This window comes from Cyphomyrmex costatus, unplaced genomic scaffold (genome assembly GCF_001594065.2).
Source record: "Cyphomyrmex costatus isolate MS0001 unplaced genomic scaffold, Ccosl1.0 scaffold220, whole genome shotgun sequence".
In the NCBI taxonomy this organism is placed as follows: domain Eukaryota; kingdom Metazoa; phylum Arthropoda; class Insecta; order Hymenoptera; family Formicidae; genus Cyphomyrmex; species Cyphomyrmex costatus.
The window spans coordinates 8,316-19,801 of NW_017276258.1; the positions used below are offsets into that span (position 1 = coordinate 8,316).

The 11,486-nt window shown below is 36.3% G+C and overlaps 2 protein-coding genes across 2 annotated transcripts; one reads left to right on the plus strand and one right to left on the minus strand.

Annotated features, from left to right (window-relative positions):
- Positions 1–2,068: 2,068 nt before the first annotated feature.
- On the minus strand, positions 2,069–7,126 carry LOC108773793 (uncharacterized). Its single transcript, XM_018539728.1, has 6 exons — positions 7,065–7,126; positions 5,569–5,711; positions 3,773–4,284; positions 3,232–3,681; positions 2,949–3,153; positions 2,069–2,553 (listed from the first exon to the last, which is right to left on the minus strand). Exons 3-6 carry the CDS (start codon positions 4,271–4,273, stop codon positions 2,069–2,071), a joined length of 1,641 nt encoding a protein of 546 aa, XP_018395230.1. The 5' UTR covers positions 4,274–4,284; positions 5,569–5,711; positions 7,065–7,126.
- LOC108773794 (sodium-independent sulfate anion transporter) lies at positions 6,396–11,030 on the plus strand. Its single transcript, XM_018539729.1, has 6 exons — positions 6,396–6,414; positions 7,106–7,408; positions 8,783–8,928; positions 10,398–10,568; positions 10,762–10,915; positions 10,984–11,030. Exons 1-6 carry the CDS (start codon positions 6,396–6,398, stop codon positions 11,022–11,024), a joined length of 834 nt encoding a protein of 277 aa, XP_018395231.1. The 3' UTR covers positions 11,025–11,030.
- The last annotated feature ends 456 nt before the right edge of the window (positions 11,031–11,486 follow it).

Consider the following 11,486-nt stretch of genomic DNA (forward strand, 5'->3'; position numbering starts at 1 on the left):
CTATTGGATAGTGCTCTTTTCCATCAAATGGACGAATAGTATTTTCAACGTCTTTGAAACTAAACGTAATCTTTGTGTTACCACATTCTCTCTGTCTTGGATGCACCTGTTCATTGTGTCTAGAGCCGGTATCACTAATTGCAAGTGAAGAAACATTCACGTTGTCAACCTGGCCATTATTATCTTCTCTCTGTCGTTGTTGCTCCTCTAATTCTTCCGCTGATTCCTCATCGGCACCTGTATCGTCGTTTTCAGGTGACGCTAACGATCTGATGTTCGAGAGTGCTCTTATTATTCTTAATCTCAACTCCTCTTTAGTGCCAGCGTAATCTAGACCGAGAATATTACACATAGATATTAAATCTCCGACCAAAAACGCGACTGCGTACTCAAGTTTTAATCGGAACTCCTCGGATGTGTTCTTGAAACTAAAGCCGCGGAAAGCACGCATCTGCTTGCGACTGGTGCGACCTCCGCTCTTCTCAAACACGAGCTGATAGAGTGCATGTATATGCACCGTATGGCTGGGCGCGATAATGTCCGAATTCTATCGGCGATTGGCCTAATCTGCCTGAGGGTCTCCATTATTTACGTCAAACCATCTTCAGTTTACACCAAAGCAAAACGAACGGCACGAGCAATGTACAACATAAGCAATATGGCCGATGCCCACGTTCGGTAGCCTTGCAATTATACATTCTATGCCTTCGCGAATATTCCTTTAATGTCTTTCGCCTCTTCTATCCTCTTTCTTCCTCGCACTTTTGTCTTTCTTCTTTGTCTCGTGTTTCGTCTTTCTTTTTTGTCTCGTCTTCCGTTTTTCTTCTTCGTCTCGTCTTTCGTCTTTCTTCTTCGTCTCGTCTTTCATCTTTCTTCTTCGTCTCGTCTTTCATCTTTCTTCTTTATCTCGTCTTTCGTCTTTCTTCTTCGTCTCGTCTTTTGTCCTTCTTCCTTATCTCGTCTTTCGTCTTTCTCTCTTGCACCTTACCGTGCGCGTCCTCGTCGTGCTTCGTCGTATGTGTCATTTTTGTACCTCGTTGTACGCGTCTTTCTCGTTGTACTTCGTCGAACGCGACGTTCTTGTACCTCGTTGTACACGTCGTTCTCGTCGTACCTTGTCGTATGCGTCGTTCTCGTACCTCGTTGTACGCGTCGTTTTCGTCGCACCTCGTCGTCTTCTCAGCGTCGTTGTTCCCTCGCAGCGTTGTCGTCTTTGCTCACTGCTTGGCGTCGTTTTCTTCGTAGCGTCGTCGTCTTTGTTCACTACTCGGTGTCGTTTTCCTCATACAGCTCGATCCCGGACGAGCCCCCAAATTTGTAGGGATGGTTGTAAATCACGATGGATAGCCGTTGACGAACATTGGTTTGTTCTTAATCAACTAACTTTATTAAAATTACAAGGTTAAAGAATCGCGTACATCCCACAGGGTTACGTTCCGAAATTCGACTCTGTTAATTCCGAGTATCTTTTATCTTTGTTCAACATTCGGCGAACAACAAGGATGAAAGATACTCAGAGTTGATATGCTGGATTCACACTGCATCCGATTTCGTTGTACGACGACTCTGCAACCAATCAGAAAACAAAATTTTGCTTCGTATCGATGATACGATTTTTCTGATTAGTTGCAGAGTCGTCGTACGACGAAAATTGGATGCAGTGTGAATCCAGCAACAGAGTCGAATTTTGGAACGTACCCCAGGAGAGTCGCAATAAGACTGACTTCCTAAGACAGGGTTGCCAGATACGTAGTACGTCGTATCGCACACCGAGCGCGCTGAAGTCGCCCAAAATCGCCAAATGCGGTAAATGCGCCGATTGAGCAAAAAGAAAAAAGGAAGTGTATGCAATGAATTAGACAACAAGCGATGTAAAGTAATAATTAAACGTATATTTCTTCCTTTATTTCCCACACTACCTCTAATAACACAGTTACATGACAATTATTTATTATTATTCCACATCACAGCTATTAGTACAAAAATATTTGGCACGATTATTGCACTTTTATTTTTTTTTTGCTCAATCGACCTACGTCGTACAGCATGTTCGACAATTATTATATAATCAGTTCATCTTCTCTTGGAAAAATTTCCAGGGCCTCGTCAAAATCGAAACGTCCTCGTTTTCACCATCAACTGTAGCAACCTGCTCCAGTTCTACATACATCTGTGATGTAAATAGCTCATACATTCTATCATTTGGTACGAATTTGTTACAACACTCGTTTGTCTGAGCAAACCAAATTCGAACTCTCATGATTGCCATCAAAATTTCTATTGACATTCTATTTCTAGCCTTTGTTTTGATAGCATTCATGAAGCTAAATGTTCTTTCCACAAACGCATTAGAAAAAGGCAGACTTAGTACCCGTGGTGCAAACTTTGCGATTTCCGAAAACACCGCGCATCCCGATGAATCCTTATAGTCAAGAATTCCAATCCAGAACTTTTCGGAATTCTGTGGGATCATGTCGTCAAAGTGACTTCTGAAATCGATGATATTGAGCTTATCCCACTGTGTCTTCAGTACATCTACGTCATCGTTCAGATCTGTAAATATAATTGAATCACACTAAGTATTTTTTATGTAAACATTCATGTATCGCTGTAACATCATATGGATAATCGTACTACATATCATCCTTCACTAAAATGAATTATTAGACATTAACAATCACTATTACAACCTATAGGAACTATTGGAAATTGTAAAGTCTAAAAACTGGTTCTTCAAAACTTACTTGTCAAAAATAGGGGTAATTTGAAAAAATCTACTCTGTTAGGACAAGGATTTAAACATTCATCTGGAGTAAGGTATTGGAGTGTCTCGAAGTGATTAATGTTTGTGGGTAAACGTTCGACAAGCTGTTTGCAAAGCACAGATAAATAATTGACACATCTTTGTTTCATGTCATTCAATACCTCACAAGGCAAGTTAACTCTACCTAGATGGATTGTGAAAGATGCTCCATAGTCAATACTATTGAGAGGTAGATATGCCTCCGGATTATTCAGCGCATTGCGTAGCAATTCAAAGGCCTCAGCTGTGAGAAATTTCCCTTCATTGTTAATTTTAATGAAAGAGGGTTTCAAAATATGACGCACTAATGATACTAATAAGATTCGAAGATCCACAAACAGCTTTGTAACCTAAAACGTGAACGAAATAACTTCAGTAATTCGGTAATTAAATTATGCTGAAAATTTTAAACATCGATTTGTACTCACTTCAGTAGAATTTAGCTGGAATTTTAGATTGATCCTATTAAACTCATTTGTAATTGGTTTAATAAAAAGCAAATATAGATAATTTGTTTCATCGTTGTAGAGTTCTCTCAATTTTCTTCCAACCGTGCATTTATCACTGGGATTAAGACTACGTATATGGATATTGAAGTGAGTTTTCAATTCTAGCCACTGTTCAATTAGTACATTAATAGCCTTCGACCAGGCCAACCATCGAGTCTTCACCAACTGTACTAGTTTTAGAGGCATATCTCCTTTATTGATAGCCGAATACAGAGACTCATACTGAATGCGTCGCAAAGGGCTATTGGCAAACCAGTTTCTAGATTCCCGAACCAAAAATTCAAGATCAGCGGGTAATTGCTCAGCGGCTTTTGATAAGCAAAGATGTAGAGAATGGCAAGAACATTTAATCAGCTGAACAGTTGGTACCTGTGAAACAAGCAAAGAATAATTAGAATAGAAACACTATACGGCGACATGTGATTCATATGTTGCCGTTGTGTCGACAGTAACTATATACCTTATCTTTAAAGAATTTAAAGAAGCCATTCTCAACATCTATCATGTTAGCAGCACCATCTGACGCAATGCCAATAACATTCTTGTAGTCAAGGCCTATGGCTGTCAGATACTCAATTGTGGAATTACATAATATTATTCCAGTTGCTCTTTCGACTTCGACAAAGCCCAAAAAATCAGTGATTATGCTTTTGCGTTTCAGACTGAAGTATCGAACACAAAACGCCAAGTACTTAATGACGGATACATCAGTTGATTCGTCGATTATAAGGGAAAATTTCTGATTATCAATATCATTTATCAATTCGGTGAGCATAGCCGGTGAAATTACATTTTTTATTAACTTAGAACACTTGGTTCTATGGATCCGAATATTTTCCAGTGCAGAGCCTTTTCCTAGCACTGACAATAGCTCGCCCAAATGGTCTATGCTTCTTACGGCTGTATGTGCTGCTATATGAACGGCCAAACAAAGATCAATTTGTTTAGCTTTCCGGTCCATAACTGAGACGCCTAAACAAATAAAAAAATATTAAAAATCAAGTGAAAATTGAAAATGCCTAATCGAGTCTTGCAAACAGGATGTTAGTGTTTATTATAAACATGTGAATTTTATATACCGAGTATGTAGTCCCCCCCCCCCCCCCGACCCTGGTGGATTTAGCATATTCACTACCTCGGTAATATCACTTTTAGTTAAATTGACAATCAATCTAACAAATTTCGATGCCTACAGCATCATATTAGATCTTAATAATATGTTGAAAGACATATATTAAAATTTAATATTAAAGTAAACATAATTTAAAATTATGAAAAATAAGATAGTGAAGAATATCACAGGATGGCGTTTCGTCCCGCCATGTTTTAAAAAAGCGTTACATACACAACCCGACGTGATTCGACGTGAAGACTGAGCTCGATGACAACAATTAAACAGGATATGTTTTCATCTGTTTATGTCTATTCTTAATTTTCTTCGTAAAAGCATAACCTGTTTGATTGTTGTCATCGGGCTCAGTCTTTATGTCAGATCATATGAGCAAGCCTTTGTCCTCACACAAAGAACTACTGTCTTCAGATAAAACTTATGTATAAAAACTAGCGAGGATCTCTAGCCATAAACGCGTGCGGTTTCAGCGGTGCAAGCGATGCTATACAGGGGCGGAGTCCTAAAGAGCCCCCGTCAACTAAAATTTATACAGATCTCAACTTTTAAATACTACAAATTAATAAAAATCTAATTCATAGAATATTCCAGAATAATATCTGGCAACAAGATTATGTATGTCGGATTATGTATGTAACGCATTTCTTACAAGTGATTTATAAATGAATAATTAACCAGTATTAATTAATCATGATAAATCGATAGAATCGTTCCGTGTGGTGTCGACAAGTATCGATTAAATGCGTTAGTAAATCAGTGGAAGTGTTACAACTAGTGAAAGTGTTTTAGGTACACTAATTTTGAAAGAAAAACGAATTCCTGTTTCATTATTTGATGTTAGTTTGTCACAAGGGAACGTGAAGTGTCTTAGTATTGTTTTTCTAGTTCTTCCGATTGTGAAAGTTATTCATCAAGTTAAAACAGTATAAAGACAATTAATCTCTGCAAGGTAAGCGACAGAGAGAGAGAGAGAGAGAGAGAGAGAGAGAGAGAGAGAGTGTGTGTGTGTGTGTGTGTGTCCTTAAACCAAATTAAATTAAATTAAAGAATAACTCTATGTCTTTGATCGCAACTAGTAACCCTCGTGTTCTCTCGCATCGGACGATGAGTGCGCCGTCCCTGCTTACCTTCTATGCACGGCTCGTAATTCGCTAGCTTTATCTCTTAATAATTCAAACGTAAGCGTTAGATAAAATTTTCGTAAAGAAAAAGTCTCAGAATTCAGTCAGGAACACGTCTTTGCAAAGACACGGGATCGTTCTAAATCACCCTGTATAATAAATAGAATAAATAATTTAAATCAATTTTGTACGTTTATTATACGTATGGTAAATTTAGTATAACGAACCACTCTCCGATGCTTTAACCTTGATATATGTTGTGAAGGTTATGACCCCAAGTGACTTTCAAAAGGTTTTAGCCCGCGGCCGTCCTTTGTAAAAAAGTTATTTTAACAAAAGGTTCTGCTTAAATTAATTCCTTGCTTTTATATACACTTAAATAAACGTTTGAAAAGTGTGTAGAGGCAGTAGGTTTCGCGGGGGGAGGGGCTTCGCTACTAAAAAAACATCACCTAATCCAACTCATTTTTTGGTATGAGGTAGCTTTCGTTTTGCATGGAAAATCGAAACCCACATGCAACAGTACAGTCATGTGACTTTCCATGCAAACATACTTCCATAATTGTACTGTTGCACATGGGTTTCGACTTATTACGCGAAACAAGAGCCACCTCACATCAACAAATGGGTTGGGTTATGTTATTTTTAACAGTAGTGGATATCCTCCATAGGAGGGGGGGCGGAACCTACTGTATTCACGCATAAGGGCTCAGTACAGACTTTTGCATAACGCATAACTCATGGTGCATAAGCGAATCAACCAATCAGAAACCTTTTTTTCCTCCCATTTTACGGAAAAGAAGAATTTTGATTGATTGATTCTTTTATGCACTATGCGTTATGCGAGAGCCTGTACTGCGGCCTCTAGACGGAAAGCACAGACTCTCGCATAATGCATAATGCATAAGAAAATGTACCATTTAAAGTCCTTCGTTTCCTTCCTTTCCATGAAATAAAGAACTCTCATTGATTGAATTTCTTATGCCTTATATGTTATGCGGTATGTAAATGTCTGTGCTTCCCGCTATACACTTTACAACATAAAGCAACATGGAAGTTGCGAGCTTCTTTGTAGAGGAGAATCGCTTCGCGTGAATGCAGTAGATTCCGCCTCCCCTTGCGGAGGGAAGGCTCCACTACTGTAAAAAATAACCTAACTCAACCCATTTTTTGGTTTGAAGTAGTTTTTATTTTGCGTGGAAGGTCGAAATCGTGTGAAAGTCGCACGCCCTTTTGCAGGGGATGAGAAAGTGAGAGTCGCTTCGCGTGGAAAGTTGAATGTTTGTAAGCAGGAAGAGATACAGAATAGTACTTAATATCATATATGTATAGTAGCAATAGTACGTTTTTTTTTAATCTTTTATGTTAATAACTTTTTAACGAAGGTTGACCGCCAAGTGAAACCTGTGGTAGGTTACTCAGGGTCATAACCTTAACAATATATGTCAAGGTCAAAGTCATCGGATCCGTTATTTTGCATAATTACCGAAATGTGTCTTTACCTTCAAAATAATTGAATTGAATTGATTGGTTTAATTCATAGCTGAGGGTAAATCTATAGATGCTACTCAAGAAATGTTGGCATTGGGTGCGTGCAACGTGGTATCATCGTTTGTATCATCAATGCCCGTGAGCGGCGGCCTCAGCCGAGGTGCGGTCAACCACTCGTCTGGGGTAAAGACGACGCTTGGTGGAGTATACACTGGACTATTAGTACTCATATCGTTGCAGTTCCTCACACCCTATTTGTATTACATACCCAAGGCTGCCTTGGCAGCCGTCATAATTGCCGCGGTTGTCTTTATGGTGGAGTTTCAGGTGGTGAAACCAATATGGCGAAGCAAAAGTATGCTTTCTCTTGTTTAACACCAAACGCTACAATAACAGCAAAATAAAAGAGTTGATTAAAACTTTTATACACAATTTCAATTAAATAAATACATAAAATAGTTTTATAAGAAAATATTAGAAAATTGAATTCTCTTTTTCAGAGAGAATTCACCTTCAACACATACACACGATGTTTTTCGTTAATTACTTTTGTTCGGTTATTTACGTGTATATTTATGTATATATAAATAATATAATATCATTATATTATAATTAGGTTTATGTATTAGTTCCCAAAATCTAGATTATACTTGTTAATTATTATTTTTTGTTATTTTAGCACATAATCACACATTTTATTATTAATGAATAATTAAGTAACTTATTAATGAGAAATTAACTTCATTTTAATTGACGATTAATTCAACCGACAAAATTGCTCACAGTAAAATTTCTAGTTTCTCGATAAATTTTTTTCCTATACGTTAAGCAACAAAAATTAATAATTTCATTCATGTTAGCATAAATATATTACTTGATAAGAATTAAACAATGTTTAGTCGAAGTTACCTTAATTAACTCTCCTACTTGCACAATTTTTATTTTATTATTTTAGTTAGATTTCGCTTGTTTTTTGCAATGCAAAGTATAAAGAAAAAAATAGTCTAAATCGAGCAGTAATAAGACTTTAATATAGGTATGGTAGTTTTTGGAACTTATAGTATCAATATGGAAAAAAAATGTACAATAATTAAAAAAACATAAATATTTGTGTTTTTTTCCAAAATGATACTATAAGTTACAAAAACTACCATATATTAAAATCTTATTACTGCTCGATTTAGACCATTTTTTCTTTATACTTTACATTGCAAAAAAACGAGCGAAATCTAACTAATAAAATAAAAATTGTGCAAGTAGGAGAATTAATTAAGGAAACTTCGACTAAACATTGTTTAATTCTTATCAAGTAATACTAAATTATATTTTCATATAATATAATATCGTACGTTTCGGAACTCATGGTTCCTTCTTCAGCGATTCTTACAGATATGTTTTGTTATCGTTGAATTAACACATTTTCTTATAGCAAAAGAAACATAATGCGATATAGATTTATGCTGGTATGACTATTTTGTTTCTAAGAATTGATTGTCCTGTTTTCTATGCAAATATAGAATTTGTGATATTGTCTAAAGTGAGAAATATACATTGTCGTCAATATAATATAAAATTAGTTAATGAAATAAAATTAAATTAAAGAATTATTTAGATGTATGTTGTCAATACTTTATTTTATTGTTTATATTTAATTATTTTATTGTACATACTTAATTATTTTATCTATCTTGATAAGAGATTATGTTACAAACTGCATCGTCGTTTTCAGAAATTGATCTCATACCAGCCATAACCACATTTCTATGTTGTCTTTTCATACGACTTGAACTGGGCATTGTAATTGGCATCGGTATAAATCTTTTATTCCTACTTTATGCCTCGGCCAGACCGACGTTACGAGTCCATAAAGCTACGGTACGTTTATAGCTTTGTATAAGTAATTAAAAATGTATGAGGGCAAGTCAATAAGTTTTTAGAAAAACATAATAAAACACTTTTTTTTATCAATTCATTTTTATTTCTCAACATAGTCTCCTTTCAGCTCGATACACTTGATCGAACTTTTTCAAGCCGTCCGAATAATATGATTTGTCCAACCTTTCAAAATAAGCCTCTGTTTCGGCGATGAGCTGCTCTCTGATGGTGAATCTCTTTCCTCCGAATTTCTTCAGGTTTGGAAACAGGAAATAGTCGCAGGAGCTAAATCTGGCGAATATGCTGAATGGGGAAGCAATTCGTAGCGGAATTCGTTGAATTTGGCCATCGGTTCCGGGCACGTGTGAACCCGTGCATTGTCTTGATGGAAGAGCACATTCTTCTTCACCAAATGGGGACGTTCTATCTTTAAAATGTTGAAATGGTCCAATAAGGTTGCATAGTAATCACCATTAATTGTTTGCTTCAACGGAAATCGATATGAATTATCGATATACCGCCTGCATCCCAAAAAACTATGGCTATCACCTTTCCGGCCGACTTTACGATCTTCGCTTTCTTCGGAGTTGATTCACCCGATGAAGTCCATTGTTTTGACTGTTCCTTCGTCTAGGGTGTGAAGTAATGGATCCATGTTTCATCCACAGTAATGAATCGACGCAGAAATTAATCTGGATTACGTTGAAACATCTCCAAACATTATTTTAAAATCGTCACACGGTCGCGCTTATGGTCCACATATGAGCAAACACAGCACCCATCTTGCCGATAGCTTTTTCATACCCAATTGTTCATGCAAAATCATTTTTGAAATCACTGTGCCATATGGTATGCCTGTGGCCTCAACAAGCTCGCGCACTTTTACTCGTCGATCAAAGCAATATCATAGACTTTATCGATGATTTCTGGCGTAGCAGCCTCAATTAGACGTCCCGAACAAGGTGCATCACATGTGGATGTACTATCACGTTTAAATTCATTCACCCAATTGTATACAGCCAATTGTATGTGGATGTGCATCACATGTGGATGTACTATCACGTTTAAATTCATTCACCCAATTGTATACAGTCGCGAACGCTGGTGCAGATATGCTATGAACTTAATCTAACTCGGCTTTGATTTCTTTCGTTGTTAAACCTTTCAAATGTAGATGTTGGTCACTGCACAAAACTCGTTGTTTTCCATTTTGCAAAAAATACAAAGGTTGTTCGCTTTAATCGTCTACAGAAATAAAACCTCTCGATGAATTCCGCTAAAAATTTGACAGTAATTAGCTGAAAAATACTACTTGTCCAAAAGTAATGTGACATGACACTACGAGTGCTCTCTGATTTTCTAAGACTTGCCCTCGTATAACCGAAAATAAATAGCTGAAATGAATTTAAAGTATATCTTTTGCAACAGAATTGTAATTTAAAAACATTGTCTTTTTTTCATTTGTACAGAGTATCAGTGGTTTTGAATATCTTGTCATAACTCCGGACCGAAGTCTGGTATTTCCAAGTGTTGAGTACGTACGAGCCGTCATCAGTAAGCAGGGATTACGAGAGGGTACCACCGTACCTGTTGTAATAGATTGTACACATATCCAGGCTGCTGATTTCACTGCTGCAAAGGTGAATAAATGTTACAGAAAAAAAGTTAAATTAATTTTCTATATGAATAAAACACGACTTTTTTTATGTAATATATGTAATACTCCTATATTGTTAGTGCCCTATCTTGACAATGAGTTGGAGCGGTGCCAATATCACGGTGCCGACATAATATTCACGTCTCTTTCTTTTGGTTACATATATGCTTTTTTAGGGTATCAAAACTTTAATAGAGGATTTTACTAAACGAGGCCAACCATTAATTTTTCATAACTTGAAACCTAGCGTTATTAAGATTTTTAATGGTGTTAAACCTTCAGGATTTACGTGCAGCTCTAGCGAGCTTGAACTCAATGACCATCTTAAAGGTAAATCGATTTTTATAGTGGATCTTCTGTGTATAATACTTTCTAAATATAACATGTTTTTATTTTAGAATATACGGACGTTTCAACCGAGACTCTTAATCGATATTAAATACATTGTATATACATCTTGTTACACGCACGCACGCACACACACACACACACACACACACAAAATACATATACATAAATAGAGATGCAGACAATTTTCAACAATATTTTTTTTCCTCTAGCATCAGTATTATAATAAAAATAGTAAAGGCAGTATTATTGTAAAACAAAAATGCTACTTCCGTATTTTGCTAATTAAATATTTTGTTAATAAATTTCGCTCGTTTCTTGCAGTGCAAATTATAATAAATAATAGTCTATATCGAGCTAAATGGATTTAATATAGTTCTTAAATTTATAATCTAAATAAGAACATAAAATAAAAAACTACAATGAAAAACTAAAATGTCGTACCTTTCGGAACTCACAGGTCCTTCCTGAGCGATTCTTACAGATGTTAGTGTCGTTGAATTGATACTGTTTTCTGATGATGTATGATGATGCGATATAGACATGCTAATAT